Source organism: Chiloscyllium plagiosum, unplaced genomic scaffold, assembly GCF_037043375.1.
Source record: "Chiloscyllium plagiosum isolate Xiang-an unplaced genomic scaffold, Cpla_swu_hap1 HiC_scaffold_2, whole genome shotgun sequence".
NCBI classification, from domain to species: domain Eukaryota; kingdom Metazoa; phylum Chordata; class Chondrichthyes; order Orectolobiformes; family Hemiscylliidae; genus Chiloscyllium; species Chiloscyllium plagiosum.
The window spans coordinates 14278840-14294855 of record NW_028270140.1 but is presented as its reverse complement, the minus strand read 5'-3'; the positions used below and the strand labels follow the sequence as shown (position 1 = coordinate 14294855).

At 40.0% G+C, this 16016-nt stretch overlaps 2 protein-coding genes across 5 annotated transcripts in view; one reads left to right on the top strand and one right to left on the bottom strand.

Annotated features, from left to right (window-relative positions):
- fbxo10 (F-box protein 10) overlaps nucleotides 1-6823 on the top strand; it is a 50153-nt gene extending 43330 nt beyond the window's left edge. For all 3 annotated transcript variants that reach the window (XM_043719731.2, XM_043719736.2, XM_087994718.1), the window contains exons 10-11: nucleotides 237-418; nucleotides 2620-6823. In XM_043719731.2, the coding sequence (XP_043575666.1) occupies nucleotides 237-418; nucleotides 2620-2806 (369 nt within the window). In that variant the 3' untranslated portion in view covers nucleotides 2807-6823. The remainder of the gene's footprint in view (nucleotides 1-236; nucleotides 419-2619) is intronic.
- polr1e (RNA polymerase I subunit E) overlaps nucleotides 6681-16016 on the bottom strand; it is a 36810-nt gene continuing 27474 nt past the window's right edge. For both annotated transcript variants that reach the window (XM_043719713.2, XM_043719721.2), the window contains exons 11-12: nucleotides 9987-10118; nucleotides 6681-7073 (exon numbers count right to left, since the gene is read on the bottom strand). In XM_043719713.2, the coding sequence (XP_043575648.2) occupies nucleotides 6917-7073; nucleotides 9987-10118 (289 nt within the window). In that variant the 3' untranslated portion in view covers nucleotides 6681-6916. The remainder of the gene's footprint in view (nucleotides 7074-9986; nucleotides 10119-16016) is intronic.

The following is a 16016-nucleotide window of genomic DNA, read 5'->3' as shown; positions in this document are numbered from 1 at the left end:
TTGTGAACTCATTTCTTGTTTAATGAAACTGAATTATTCATTTTATTGGAATTAAGCAGCTGAAATAAGACAAGGAAAATTGTCATTTTAGTTTATTTCAGTTTGAATTCATGTATCGCAATTTAAGAGGCATGGATTTTATTGGGTAGCTTTTGTGAATGTATCCGAGCTTGATGGTAGGTTTATTAGGGTTGGGATGGATCCATGGTTTGACGCTTAGATGTGCTTTACTTCAGGTGACCAAGAACAGAATTCAATCTCTTCATGACTATGGGATTGCCATCTTGGACCAAGCTAAGGGAACAGTGCAAGAAAATCAAATCTTTAGAGGAAAAGTAGGGAAGACCATTTTGGAGAAAACAGAAAACCCAGAGAAGTGTACTGTACAAAGCAATGAAATTTTAGCCTGCAACAAAAAGTAAGTCTTGTTCTTAAGCCTTTTTTTTGTCTCTATCCTTGGGAAATTTTACCAAAATTATCAAATATCAGCCTCTTCTGCTTTTTTGCAGCTTTGTGTACCCCACACTTTCTCAGGCTGGGATGGGTTAAGTGCGCTCAGTATCTCCCAACTCCTGATGGTATTCCATACCGTGGGCCTGTGTATTTCAGCTCCATTCTTTGCTTAAAACAATGTAATTTTCATTGCAGAGCTGATACAAATCAAATTAACGTTCAGAATCCTATTGACTGGCCTACATTTTTAAAAAATAGATTTTAACTTCTAAGTAATTAAAAAACAGTGCTCTCATAACAGCAATCAAGTAGTGCAATCAGGATTGACTCTGTTAAGAGTGGAAAGGTACTTTACATTGACTTTCGAAGAGGCTTTTTCTCATAGCTGGCAGACCAAATAGAGACTCAAATTGAGGACTTGGATAAGTTTATCAATCCAACACTCCCTGCAGTTTTTAGCACTGGTATTCTTGATTCCAATGTACAAGCTATTTCTAATAAGTTATTGGTTTTTCTCCCTAACCCTTTCAAATGGCCCCCTTTTGTTTTGTTAAAATGAAAAACACATTTGACCAAAAACACACATTGCATACAATTCTTTATTTGCCGTAAGATGGCATTTGAAAGCTAGATTTGTGGGATAAGGAGATTGATGGATTGATTGATTAGATGATGACCATGAATTTTATTGAGGTTTATGAATTGGAAATCATAGTTACTTGTTGTCCTTTTTATATTGTAGTTACTCATTTTTTGTCCAAATTCATCGAAGACCATTTAAGTCTGTATCAACTGCATCTTGTTTTCATGAAAATAGTAAATACACTTTGTTATTTTCATATTCTTTCCTTGAAGGAGAATATGAAGCCGGAGAATGGTTTGCAGGCCGATCAGCAGTGTGACAAGCTGTGATATAAACACTTCTTCCATGGCCATGATTTATTTTAATAGCAGTCCAATAAGATGGTTATTCTTGAAAGCAAAAGCTTTTAATGAACTCCCACAACTAGTGTCATCTATTGATAGAGGACAAAAAACATGCTTATTTTTATTGGCCACTGTTGTGACACCAAACTGTGATTATGTGCAATTTGTAGACAGTATTCACTGTTAATATTGATGCTAACATTATTAGTTTGCTGTACCTGTTGGGTGATATATATGCAATGCTGTAACTCTTGGAGTCCTTGTCATAAATTTAATCCTCCTTCCATTGATATTACTAATAACTTCATTCCCTGTCTTTAACAACATTGTAAGGTTCTTGGTGTGGTCTTGAAATGATTCCCCTTGAGTATGACTGAGGGAAATACAGGATCATCTTTTATCTATTTTCTTGGATGGTTTATTGGATTTTATCTCAACCATGGTTGCAGGTAAAGAGTGGCTGCTTCATTGACTTCCATTCATTTCACGTCTGACAAAAATTAAACTGGAAGTGAGCTACATAATTAGTAATTTATACATCAATAATAAATTGCAAGCTGTAACACAACACCATCTACAAGGAATTAAGTTTGAGGTAATTATATCTCAAAGTTCAAATTTACAGAATAGTCTGTTACTTCCGGAAACTACTGAAACACTTAACCTGTAAAATGGTGATGTATCATTGACAACAATGGAAGCAAATGCATATTAGTTACTGACCTATTTGCCCGACTTTTAAATGAGGTCGTGCAAGCGTTGAGCACAGTATTTCCATGGTGAAGGCCAAATTTACAGACGTTCTTTTTTAATTTTGGTTTTGAACTGCAGCTGACTTCTTCCTATTTCTTTCTAGTTGTGTTTGGTTCTACAATAAAACATAATTTCAACAAACAGAAGTTTGAAAGATTCAGTGTCATTATTAAGGATGAATAAAATTATTCTTTCAGTTTGCTCCACAAACTGAGTAATGGTTCTCTTATTGTATCGGTATGTGGGTTTAACACCAATTATACCCATGTTCCATGGCAAACAGGAACTATAATTAATATCAGCATAGAAAATAAGAGAAGTAGGCCATTCAGCCCTTCAAGCCTACTCCGCTATTCAATGTGATCATGGCTGTTCATCCAACTCAGTTACCCTGTTCCCAATTTCTCCCCATACCCTTTAATCCCCTTAGCCCTGAGAACTATGTCTGACTAATCTTTCATCCCTAATGGAATATTTCTCTTTTAGTTCTTGCAGATCTGGCATAGCCTGGAAACTGGACAATCCTCCAGCAAGGCCACTTGTTGATGGATCAAATCGAGCCACCTCCATGGTCCAGACTCGTCAAAGAGTTGCATCCATGACGACTCGAATAGCTGCAAGGGTTGAAGGGGGCTGCCATGACAATGGCAGCATTTTCTGTTCCATTCTTTAATGAATGAAAATCAGCACTGGTACAGATGTGCCACAAAAAGCAATTTAATGCCTCAATTCCTGTATCAATTATGTTTTAAGTGATGGAAAAGAAATTGGGGCATGTATTTTGTTATTTCACTTCTTTACAGGTGATCTTGCATATAATCAAATGAACGCAACAATTATTGGCAACTTCGATTTGGAGTTTAATAACATGATGCAGTTCTCTAATAGAAGTTTAGATCTGCTTATTAAAGTTCCTAGTTTCGTACTCCCTGTCTGCATGATTAACAGCTGCCAATCTTATCCATGTATTTTCACTCAATGATGCAGTGTAATGAGGGATATTTGTTCATGCAGATCTGAACCTGAATGATTTCTGAACTGACATCTACACAGAAACCAGATTTCTCCAAGAACCACAATGAATGGTTAAGTATGGAATTTCATCAGTTTGAGAAGCTAATGTCCCGTTTCATTTATAGTCAAACTGATTTCTCTTTGTGAACTAGTACTGAACTTCTCCAAAAGTTTTATCTTTTGAGTAAAAGAACATTTCAAATCCTGGTTATGGTTATTTTATCTTTCTTCATGGGGTGATTCTGGGAATGCCAGAATTTATTATCCACCCCCAGTTGCCCTTGAGAAGATGATGATGGTGGTGGTGGTGATGAGCTACTGTCTTGAACTACCACAGTCCTTGGAATGTTGGGAAGGGGTTCTGGGATTCTGACTGTGACAGTGAAGGAGTAGTAATATTCTTCTAAATCAGGATGGTAAATGGCTATGTAGTTTGTGGTTTCCCCCTACAGCTGCTGCCATAGTTGTTCTTAGGTGGTACAGGTCATAGATTTGGAAAGTGCTATTGGAGCAGCCTTGGTGAGTTAAATTCATTGCATCCCTAGTGAAGGGAGTGAATGCTGGTGTTGGATGGGGTGCCAAATAAAACAGGCTTTATCTTTTTGCTAAGCCACTTGGATGTTGTTGGAGCTGCACTCCTCCCTGCAGTGGCGAGTATTCCATTATACTTGCCTGATTTGTACTTGTATTAAACTAGGCCTAGTTCACAGCTTTATGGAAATGGTAGAATGAAGGATTGTCAGCCCATGAGGTTACAGATTGTGACTGAGTATAATTCTGCTGCTGATGGCACACGGTGCCTCAGATTCCTGGTTTTAAGTTGGTTTGATATCTGTCAACAACACAGTGGAGGGTAGCCACAGTGGAAGGCAGGTCTTTGCTACTGTAAAGACTGAGTGCTGGTCACTCCTACCTATTTGTTCTGGATGCATCTCTGACTGTGATGAGAACAAGCCAGTTATTTTCCCTCCTGTTGATTGCTTGACCACCTGCCAGACCCAGTCTGGGACCTGTGTCCTCTGGTACTTTGATCAAACTCTATCAGTAGGTATTACTGAGCCACATTTGGTGAATGAGGAGTTGTGAGAGAAGCTGTAATTGAGTGTGTATGAAGTAAGTATGGTATCAGCTGAACAGATGTTAGTCAGGTGTTAAACTTTTAAATATAGTCTAACCTTTCCTGAGAAACTATTTTAATTTCAATTTAAATGGAGACTTTGAGGGTTCCACCCGTAGAGGAATTGCCCAGCTGAAAATTAAATTTTATGGGTGATTCTCAGAATGTGCTATCAAGATGCCCCATCGGGTCCCCACATGCAACCCCCATTTATTGCTCCGAGTTATTTGGCCAGTGAAAAATCCAGGTCACGTTTCCAGTGTACTGAATTTAATATTTGTATGAATACCATCTATTGTATTGTGTAGCTAAAGTGAATTAATTTGCCCCTTAAGCTTTCTGACATTCACTAAGATGTATTTGTGTATTGAATACGACAGTCCCATCTACCCTATTAACTCTTGGTCGCAAATCTCAAAATAATAATCAGTCCACCTCTGCGTCTAAAATATTCAATGACCCTGCCTCGACCACTTAAGATATACAAACCTCTGAGAAAGATTTCATGTCAGCTCGGTCATGACTCTTAATTCTTACCTAACCCACATCCACCTTTATCAAGACCATTCAGGATATTGTACGCTTCAAAATAACTCCATGGAGAAAAGCCCAGTCTCTCTAACCTATCCTCAAGACAAATCTCTCACCAACAGTTGAAAACCATTAGGATGGCTCAGTGGTTAGTACTGCTGCCTCAGTGCCAGGATCTGTGGAGTGTGGAGTTTGCACATTCTCCCCTTGTCTGTGTGGGTTTCCTCTGAATGCTCTGCTTTCCTCCCACAATCCAAAGATGTGCAGGTTAGATGGATTGGCCATGCTACAAGTGCCCCAGTGTTCAGGGACGTGTAGGTTAGGTCCATTAGTCAGGGGGGGTTACTCTTCAGAGGGTCAGTGTGGACTTGTTGGGCCAACTGGCTTGTTTCCACACTGTAGGGATTCTATGATTCGTGATGTGACAAAGAAGACATACCCAAGGGCCAGAATGGCTGGATTTAAGTCCCAAATGTTCAGGAGGTGCATCCAAAAGGTTGGTTGATTTAAAATAACTACATGCAATTCAGTTGTATGTAACTAAAAATATTTGCTTAAGTGGGACAGCTTGAATGAAGCACTTGTATTCTGAAAATATTATAAAATAGCTGTCAATGAATAGTCTTTGTAATGTAGGCACGAGTTAACTTTTCACAAGCTTTTCAATAGCTTAAAGATTAATATTTTTGATGTCATTTGCTCATTTGAGTTGAGGTTCCTGAGCAGATTTTTTAAACCTGCCATCAGTTACCAAATGGCCCTCTTTATAGGCATTTTTAATCAATCTAGTCAGACATCATGTAGTATGTCTGGAGGAGGTGGGACTTGAGCCCTAGTCTTCTGGTAGGAAGGGATACTAACACTGTGTCACAACAGTCCTGTCATATCCAGATTGGTTTGGCCATTTCTGGGCCTCAAGCTCTGGTCCTTTTTGATATCTTAATTTCTTTATTAAAAAGCAGCATGAAACACAAAAGACAGGATATGCCGCCTTTTGTTTTTTTTTAAATTTATTTTCTACAAACCAGAACAGACTGTGACAAGCAGCTGAGTATGATCAATATATTATGCTGTAACTGATGCTGGGGAAAATAAGAATGAGTTGGTTATTCCCTTTCATTTGAATACAGGAAGCATAAGAAATCAGAAAGGGCCTTTGGTTAATAGTGCATCTGAAAGATGGCATTTCCTGAGTAGTGCATGGAAATAGGGATTACGGTATAATGCTTGTTTTGTCAATGTGAATTTGCTGTAATGCGATTGAAAAATTGGGGACACTGTTTCTACAGTGTAAACTTTAAAGTGTAGTGGGCTGTAACGCAATTACAGCACTGACACTTTCTGCTGTTTCTAAAGTGCAATTTTTCTATTATGTGGGGATGCTCAAGAATGCAACCACCATGTTATGGAAGAACTGACTATGTTCAAATGCTCTAGAATTAATTCCTCAAAGGAGGTGATTTATTATTCCCAAGCCAAACTAGTCCAAGAAAGAAGCATCAAAACATGGGATAGATAAGGTAGAAGCTAAGAAATATTTGAATGTTGTATAGGTTTTGGCAGATGAACAGACTACCAAACTAACAACTGGCCAACATTTTTAAATCCTGAGGAAAGGCCTTAAGTTCCCTTTCAAGCCTCAAAAGTAATTGAGTAAAACTGCATAATATCAAGCCTGACCTTACACAATGTCAATCTACTACCAAACTTAACTGAATAACTGTTACCATAATTTCAAGATGAATATCCTGAGTATAAGTTATAAAATGATGTTTTGAAAATGTGCAGTGTAACTAGCTGTACAAGTTCTGATCCATCTTTGCATTTCGTGACCGGCAGTATGTGCACAAGGGATCAACCGGACAAATATTCAACTTCTCAAAAGTTACTCTTTGTATTTTGATGTTTAATTAAGAATACAAAAGATGTAGTTTGACAGTCAACTACTAACTCTACTTCAATTGAACTGTTAACTGACCCTGGATATTCCTTTTCAAAAATAAAAATTTGAAATATTGGCCAACTCTTCATGCCAGTGTTCTGCTTAGATGTTCTTCATAAGTGTCCATTCTGTGGTCTTGGGGACTGATGTGACATTTGACTGTGTCTCTATGTACAACATTATGTCATTTTCTTCCTTTTGCGACCATGAGGTTTAGCTCGCATATCCAGTGGTAATGAGAGTGTTGCTAATTTATGGTCCTCTGCAGTACTGCCAGGAATATCCACCTTTTTCTTTGCAATCTTTAAGCCCATTGCTCTTGCAATGTCCAAAATTCTATAAAGTACAACAAAACAAGTGGTGAGGAATGAAGAGTTTTTGTACCAATCTCTACGTTAATCAAGATGGAGATAGAGGTGTACTTCAAAAAAATTAATAGCACATCAGAAAGTTTTGTTCATGCACCAATGGTTTATATAAGTAATCATGGTTTGTGCAACTGAATTGCTGAATGAAATAATCACCTCATCATAGTTAGAGTTTCACTGTTCCCATGAAATGGATAGCCTTGTCCAACAAAAATCTATCAAAGGACACTAAACCAGTGCAAGTAAATAAAGGGAGATGTAAATCAATTGGGGCTGTGGGAAGACAGGCTCAAGAGACAGCTTAGCATACTATTACTCCTACTGTAATATGGAGTGGAGGTATCGAAGCTTCTGCCTTTATGGAACACTTAAATATAGTATACAGCCTTGGGTAGAACACAAATTTAGTCTATATTCCAAAGCCTTGGAGTTCTGATTTATGATTCATTCACCAAGGCAATAAAGATCAGAACAGCCTTTTCCAGGCCAACAGAATTCAAAGACAAAAGGAAAATGAAAATATAATCTCAAGAACCTTATCTGGCCATGCCAAGAGCTGGATTACCAAAGCTTTCAGGCTTCATTTAACCTCCGAGCTGGAGTTCATTCAATGTCTGCTATGGGTAACACGGGATTTAGATGAGAGTTACAAAATGTTGGAGTAGATGTGACACACGTCATGATAGGATATGCAGGCATTTTCTATGATCAGTAAGGGAATTAGTTATTCCATGCTAACACTACAGTTGTTGACAAGTTTACAAAAATCCATGCAGGGAGCAGTGAAATTCTGAATGTGCAAAGTTGTACTTAAATGTTTAAAACTCTCTCCTTCAAACTTTTAGAACTCTACTCAGACCAAATGAAAAATATTATGATTCAAAGTAGTCCCAATTGTTTGTTCCTCTGCCCCCTCAAAATAATCAAAAAAATAAATCCACGTCAAATCCAGTGAGGATGAATGACTGTTGGAGTTCCAATATGAAGGGACTCATTCAAATCAAAGAACAGTAACAACAGTATGAAGTAACAGTAAACTTTGCATTATATGGTACAGTGAATTTATCCCAACCTGATTTACTTCAAAATCACTTTCAGTGTTCAGATAATGCATTCTTTAAAAAAATATAATGGTTTGTAAATCTTTAGAAATCGTTCTTCGGCTTTACAATGAAATTATTGGGTCAGCTTTGGTTGTCTCCAATTAAAGCAATCCCAGTCAAAGCACTGACAGGTATTTTTTCTAAGTTAATCTGAATGTCATAGTGTCAGTTGTGGGGTTTTAATGTAATGCTTGCTGTGCTGTGGGTCCTCAACTGCCCAAATGCTTCCCCCTCTCGTCAAAGACAAGAGTAAAACCTCGTCTTCGGTCAGAAGTAATGTAACTCCCTATCAACCAGCACTTTTGATTAACTGGCATCACCCTTTACCCAAGCTTGCCAGATAAAAGATTTTACTGAATATTTAAAGTTTCACACTTTTTAAACTATTAATGTGTATCTCTTCCAAAAAAAAATTACAACAATCTGAAAATGGCATACAGAACACCTATATCATCTTAATAGTTCAGTTCAATTCTTTTCTAAATAAACACATGGACTATTTTACTGTTTGACAATTAAAAGTGATCTGAACTACAACAAATAAGCATTAATTTTCACACATCACACACTGTCATGAAGTGTATCACAACACCATCTACAATATTCTGGTTGCAGGATCTAAGCATTTTTGTAACTTTCTCATGTGGCACCCATGTCTTCAATGGTGTGCACGTGTAGAACCATACTTTTGTTATGAGAATCTGGTTGCTTCACCCTCAATTTGATAACTTTAATAATTATACACTCAAGGAACGGCGCTCCTCAACATTCCCATTACTTGGGCTGTTTGTTCCAATCTAAAGAACCTGCATCAACATAGTGCCTTTCACAATTCTAGGATTTGCCAAAGTACATTATAGCCAAATGATGCATGCTAAAAAGTGTATATGTAATGTAAAACTCCGGATTGTTGGGTCAAAACTCTGGTATTCCCTTCTTAATGGACTGTGGTCTACACATTTGTTTTTATGATGGTAATTGAGGGATTCATATTGGTCAGAACACCTAGGTGAAATTAAACAACTCTTCTGTTATGTAGTGCCATGGGATCTTTTATGTTCATCTGCAGTGGCAGACAGGAGTTTAACGAGTTATCTGAAAGCTGGCACCTTAGGCAATGCAGCACTCTCTACCACAATAGAACATTATACGAGTGCAAACTTAAGCCTACAAGCATGTCACTACAGCTGACATTTGGCTAATAAAAGTCCCATTCTTTCCAATCTGTACAACCTGGTATTAAATATATACTATTAAATCTATACTCCTTGCTGTATGAACTGTCCCACCCAATCCAGGCTCAACTACTTGGTATTAAATTGAAATATTGCACTGAATTCATTCTGAAACAAAATTAGGCAAAATACATAATCTCCACCTTGAAAGGGGTTCACATGCAGCACGAAGCAAAGATACATATTAGGGCCTTTCATGAATAAAATATAGCAACGGTGCACCTTGCTTAATTTAAAACACACCAATAATTCAGCTCAGCTTTTTCCAAATGAACATATGACTAGGATAAACAGAAATCATGTACCAGTAACACAGCATGTTGGTTGTCAATGTTGGTTCTCAGATGCCAAGCTTCCAATCTTTCTCTAACCATTAGTCAGATGCTAGAAATCTGGGGCTATATTAACTCAGGCTGCTGATGCACATATTCCAGTGCTGTTTACCAAATAGCCAGCATGATCCGCAATTTCTCCCTTGACAGTAACAATTTGAGGTGACAAATAACTGAGCAACTGATACAATACTTAAAGGAAAACACTTACCTATTTTCACTGATTTTTAAATCCCGCTGTAGATACGTGAGGTTAGTTTGAAAACTACTGATGTGTAAAGCCAGTGCAATAATGTATGCCACTGTCTTAGCTTTCATAGAGGCTGGCATTACATGTTTTACCCTGAAACAGACAGAAATTGATTAGGTACAAGATTTGAAGATGAGATTTTATATCCTTGCACAAACATATTTTCCCATTAATAGCCATAAATACTACTTACAGCCAAATCTGACATTGATCACTAATTCTTGAGCTGATCATAAAAACTGTAAATTTATCATGTGTGTTGTGTACAATCAATTTTAGAACCAGGATAAATATATTAGAGTGCTCTTGAATTTAAATGTTTGTTATTTTACAGAGTAATATTCTTGCAAAAGCTTACATACATATTGACTTTTAATATTTACAAAAGTCATATACCTAAAGTTGGCACAGCAAAGTCCATTTGACACAATACACAACAGTTCATGTGATCTAATTCATTACCATGTGATTAAGTAGAGCATACTTAAAGAAATTACTCAGTCAAAAGCAGTGTATAAAGCCCTAGATTTAATCCTGAAACAATGAATTGTACATCACACGTTAAAGTAAAACAGTGCTTCTCATCATAAGGTTTTTAAATTTACTCAAAAGACCACCATAAGAAATAACAGGAATAAGTCACTCAGCCCCTTGGAGCTTGCTCTACCATTCAATAGGATCATGGTTGATCAAACATTCCCCACATTCCCTGTGTTTTCCCTATAACCCTCAATTCCCCAACTGATCAGATAGTCTGCAGACTATTTGTTTATCTTTATGATCACTGCTCTTTAACACTTCCTTTTCCCACTGTATCAAGACTTTGTTTTAGATGGGTCATCAGATTTGATTATACATCTTTGAGTGACAGATTGTCCCTTAGCTGCAAGTGTTAATCTGAGCTCATGCTTAACGTATAATTCATGTAGCAACAGTGAATTAAATGCTGTATGACTCTAATTACTGCAATGAAGTTTCACCATTGAAACAAATTCTGTATTAATGATAGACAATTGGCAAACGTTCAACACAGAACCAATGGTAGTTTCTTTCCAGAATTCATCTAATACTAAAGTATGTAAATACAGAAAAATTACAATTGTGGAAACTTTGAATTGATGTCATTAGAAAGATGACTCAATACTGATATTCCTCATTCTTTCACAATAGCTTCTCTTTGCTGTTTTTTTTCCAAACTGGAGTAGATGAAATGAATTATTGATATTAAAAAAACTCACTTAAATATACTTCAAGAAATCTGCCCCTCTAAACCCTTTACACTATAACTATCTCAATTCATGATGGAAATGTTGAAATCCCCTAATATAATGACAATATTCATGTTCCACAACTCAACGAACTGCCTACATATTTGCTCGACTATTGCCCACTGACTGTTTGGGGTCTATAGTACACTTCGAGCAGCGTGACTGCCCCTTTTTATTCCTAAACTCTACCCACAAAACCTAATTTGATATTTAATTTGCTTCATTCCTGAGCAAAATATAATAGGTGGCAAATGCAATTTGGTTTACTTGTTAGGTAGGAGAAAGTGAGGATTGCAGATGCTGGAGATCAGAGTTGAAAAGTGTGGCGCTGGAAAAGCACAGCAGGTCAGGCAGCAATCAAGGAGCAGGAGAATCAACATTTCGGGCATAAACCCTTGATCAGGAATGTTTACTGTTAGGTATCTAACATTTGCAGCAAAAATCAAACTCTCAAACTCAAATATAACTGCACCAATCTCCAACAAGATCACAGCCACAACATATTGGAAATTCATCAATATTTCTCAGCAGACAGCGGCGCGAGCTGGGCGCAAGTGAGGTTGGAGCGCAGAGCTGGTCGGGAAGGTAAGTGATTGATATTTGAGTGGGTGTGTCTAGTCCCCAGGCCCTACACAGTAGGGCCTCCCTCCCATCCTCCTCCTCTAACCCAACTTTAAAGTTCACAGATAAGCTACTCAGTGTTCTTGCTTTGGAGACGAAGTGTAGAGTAATGGCAGCGCAGGCAGTGGAATGTTCCTCCTGCAGGATGTTTGAGGTAGGGGTGACCACCGATACTCCTGCCGACTTCATCTGCAGGAAATGCAGTCAGATCCTGCTCCTCACAGAACGAGTTAGGGAACTGGAACTGGAGTTGGATGAACTGAGGATTATTCGAGAGGCTGAGAAGGTGATAAATAGAAGCTACAGGGACATAGTTACCCCAGAGAACAGAGGTAGCTGGGTAACAGTTAGAGGTGGGAAGGGGAGGAAGCAGGCAGTGCAGGGATCCCCTGTGGTCATTCCCCTAAACAATAAGTATACCGCTTTGGATACTGGTGGAGGGGACAGCCTAGCAGGGGTAAGCTGCAGTGATCGGGTCTGTGGCGTGAGGTCTGGCTCTGAGACTCAGAAGGGAAAGGGGGAGAGGAGGAGAGCACTAGTTATAGGAGACTCTCTAGTTAGAGGGACGGACAGGCGGTTTTGTGGGCATGGGCGAGACTCTCGGATGGTTTGTTGCCTCCCAGGTACCAGGGTCCGAGACGTCTCGGACCGTGTCTTCAGAATCCTTAAGGGGGAGGGTGTGCAGCCAGAAGTTGTGGTGCACGTTGGCACCATGCGACATAGGTAGGAAGAAGGGTGGGGTGGTCATTCAAGAGCTCAGGGAGTTAGGTTGGAAACTAAAAGCTAGGACAGACAGAGTCGTCATCTCTGGGTTGTTGCCGGTGCCATGTGACAGTGAGGCAAGGAATAGGGAGAGAGTGCAGTTGAACACGTGGCTGCAAGGATGGTGTAGGAGGGAGGGCTTCAGGTATTTGGACAATTGGACTGCATTCTGGGGAAGGTGGGACCTGTACAAGCAGGACGGGTTGCACCTGAACCAGAAGGGCACCAATATCCTGGGGGGTAGGTTTGCTAGCAATCTTCGGGGGGGGTTTAAACTAATTTGGCAGGGGGGTGGGATCCGGACTTGTAGTCCAGCAAGTAGGCTAGCTGTTTGTCAGGATGTCCAAGAATGTAGGGAGGCTGTGAAGAAGGTAGCACTGACAGGGAATACTTGTGGACACAGAGATGAGTTCAAGTGCGTATACTTCAATGCAAGGAGTATCAGAAATAAGGTCGGTGAACTTAAGGCGTGGATCGGTACCTGGGACTACGATGTTGTGGCCATCACGGAAATGTGGATAGAAGAGGGACAGGAATGGTTGTTGGAGGTTCCTGGTTACAGATGTTTCAGTAGGATTAGGGAGGGTGGTAAAAAAGGAGGGGGGGTGGCATTGCTAATTAGAAATGGTATAACGGCTGCAGAAAGGCAGTTCGAGGGGGATCTGCCTTTAGAGGTAGTATGGGCTGAAGTCAGAAATAGGAAAGGTGCAGTCACCTTGTTGGGTGTTTACTATAGGCCCCCCAATAGCAGCAGAGATGTGGAGAAACAGATTGGGAAACAGATTTTGGAAAGGTGCAGAAGCCACAGAGTAGTAGTCATGGACGATTTCAACTTCCCAAATATTGATTGGAAGCTCTTTAGATCAAGTAGATTGGATGGGGCAGTGTTTGTGCAGTGTGTCCAGGAAGCTTTTCTAACTCAGTATGTAGATTGTCCGACCAGAGGGGAGGCCATTTTGGATTTGGTACTCGGTAATGAACCGGGACAAGTGATGGGCTTGTTAGTGGGTGAACATTTTGGTGATGGTGACCACAATTCTGTGACTTTCACCTTGGTTATGGAGAGAGATAGGTGCGTGCAACAGGGTAGGTTTTACAATCGGGGGAAGGGTAATTACGATGTTGTAAGACAGGATCTGAGGAGCATAAGTTGGGAGCATAGGCTGTCAGGGAAGGATGTCGTGGAAATGTGGAACTTTTTCAAGGAACAGATACGACGTGTCCTTGATATATATGTACCTGTCAGGCAGGAAAGAAATGGTCGTGTGAGGGAACCTTGGTTGACGAGGGAGGTTGAATGTCTTGTAAAGAGGAAGAAGGAGGCTTACATAAGGTTGAGGAAACAGGGTTCAGACAGAGCAGTGGAGGGATACAGGATAGCCAGAAGGGACCTGAAGAAAGGGATTAGGAGAGCTAAGAGAGGGCATGAAAAATCTTTGGCGGATAGGATCAAGGATAACCCAAAGGCATTTTATGCGTATGTGAGAAACATGAGAATGACGAGAACGAGGGTAGGTCCGATCAAGGACAGTAGTGGGAGACTGTGTATTGAGTCGGAAGAGATAGGAGAGGTCTTGAATGAGTACTTTTCTTCAGTATTTATGAATGAGAGGGACCGTATTGTTGAAGAGGAGAGTGTGAAACGGACTGGTAAGCTAGAGGAGATACTTGTTAGGAAGGAAGATGTGTTGGACATTTTGAACAACTTGAGGATAGACAAGTCCCCCGGGCCTATGGGATATATCCTAGGATTATGTGGGAAGCAAGATAGGAAATTGCAGTACCGTTGGCAATGATCTTTTCATCTTCACTGTCAACGGGGATGGTACCAGGGGACTGGAGAGTGGCGAATATTGTGCCCCTGTTCAAAAAAGGGAATAGGGATAACCCCGGGAATTACAGGCCAGTTAGTCTTACTTCGGTGGTAGGTAAAGTAATGGAAAGGGTACTGAGGGATAGGATTTATGAGTATCTGGAAAGGCACTGCTTGATTAGGGACAGCCAGCACGGATTTGTGAAGGGTAGGTCTTGCCTCACAAGTCTGATTGAATTCTTTGAGGAGGTGACCAAGCATGTGGATGAGGGTAGAGCAGTGGATGTAGTATACATGGATTTTAGTAAGGCATTTGATAAGGTTCCCCATGGTAGGCTTATGCGGAAAGTCAGGAGGCATGGGATAGAGGGAAATTTGGCCAATTGGATAGAAAACTGGCTAACCGGTCGAAGTCAGAGAGTGGTGGTAGATGGTAAATATTCAGCCTGGAGCCCAGTTACAAGTGGAGTTCCGCAGAGATCAGTTCTGGGTCCTCTGCTGTTCGTAATTTTTATTAATGACTTGGATGAGGGAGTGGAAGGGTGGGTCAGTAAATTTGCAGATGATACGAAGATTGGTGGAGTTGTGGATAGTGAGGAGGGCTGTTGTCGGCTGCAAAGGGACTTAGATATGATGCAGAGCTGGGCTGAGGAGTGGCAGATGGAGTTCAACCCTGCCAAGTGTGAGGTTGTCCATTTTGGAAAGACAAATAAGAATGCGGAATACAGGGTTAACGGTAGGGTTCTTAGTGAGGTGGAGGAGCAGAGGGATCTTGGGGTCTATGTTCATAGATCTTTGAAAGTTGCCACTCAGGTGGATAGAGCTTGTAAGAAGGCCTATGGTGTATTAGTGTTCATTAGCAGAGGGATTGAATTCAAGAGTCGTGAAGTGATGTTGCAACTGTACAGGACTTTGGTTAGGCCACATTTGGAGTACTGTGTGCAGTTCTGGTCGCCTCACTTTAGGGAAGATGTGGAAGCTTTGGAGAGGGTGCAGAGAAGATTTACCAGGATGTTGCCTGGAATGCAGAATAGGTCGTACAAGTATAGGTTGAGAGTGCTAGGCCTTTTCTCGTTGGAACGGCGAAGGATGAGGGGTGACTTGATAGAGGTTTATAAGATTATCAGAGGAATAGATAGTGTAGACAGTCAGAAACTTTTTCCCAGGGTACAACAGAGTGTTACAAGGGGACATAAATTTAAGGTGAAGGGTGGAAGGTATAGGGGAGATGTCAGGGGTGGGTTCTTTACCCAGAGAGTGGTGGGGGCATGGAATGCGCTGCCTGTGGGAGTGGTAGAGTCAGAATCTTTGGTGACCTTTAAGCAGCAATTGGATAGGTACATGGATGGGTGCTTAAGCTAGGACAAATGTTCGGCACAACATCGTGGGCCTGTCTGTGCTGTATTGTTCGATGTTCTATGTTCTATTTAATACAGAAAATAGGCAAACAGAACAGATGATCATGCCTATAGGTAAAGACATAGGAAAAAGTATTCTTTAAAAAAAGGTCAACATGGATTAAAGACT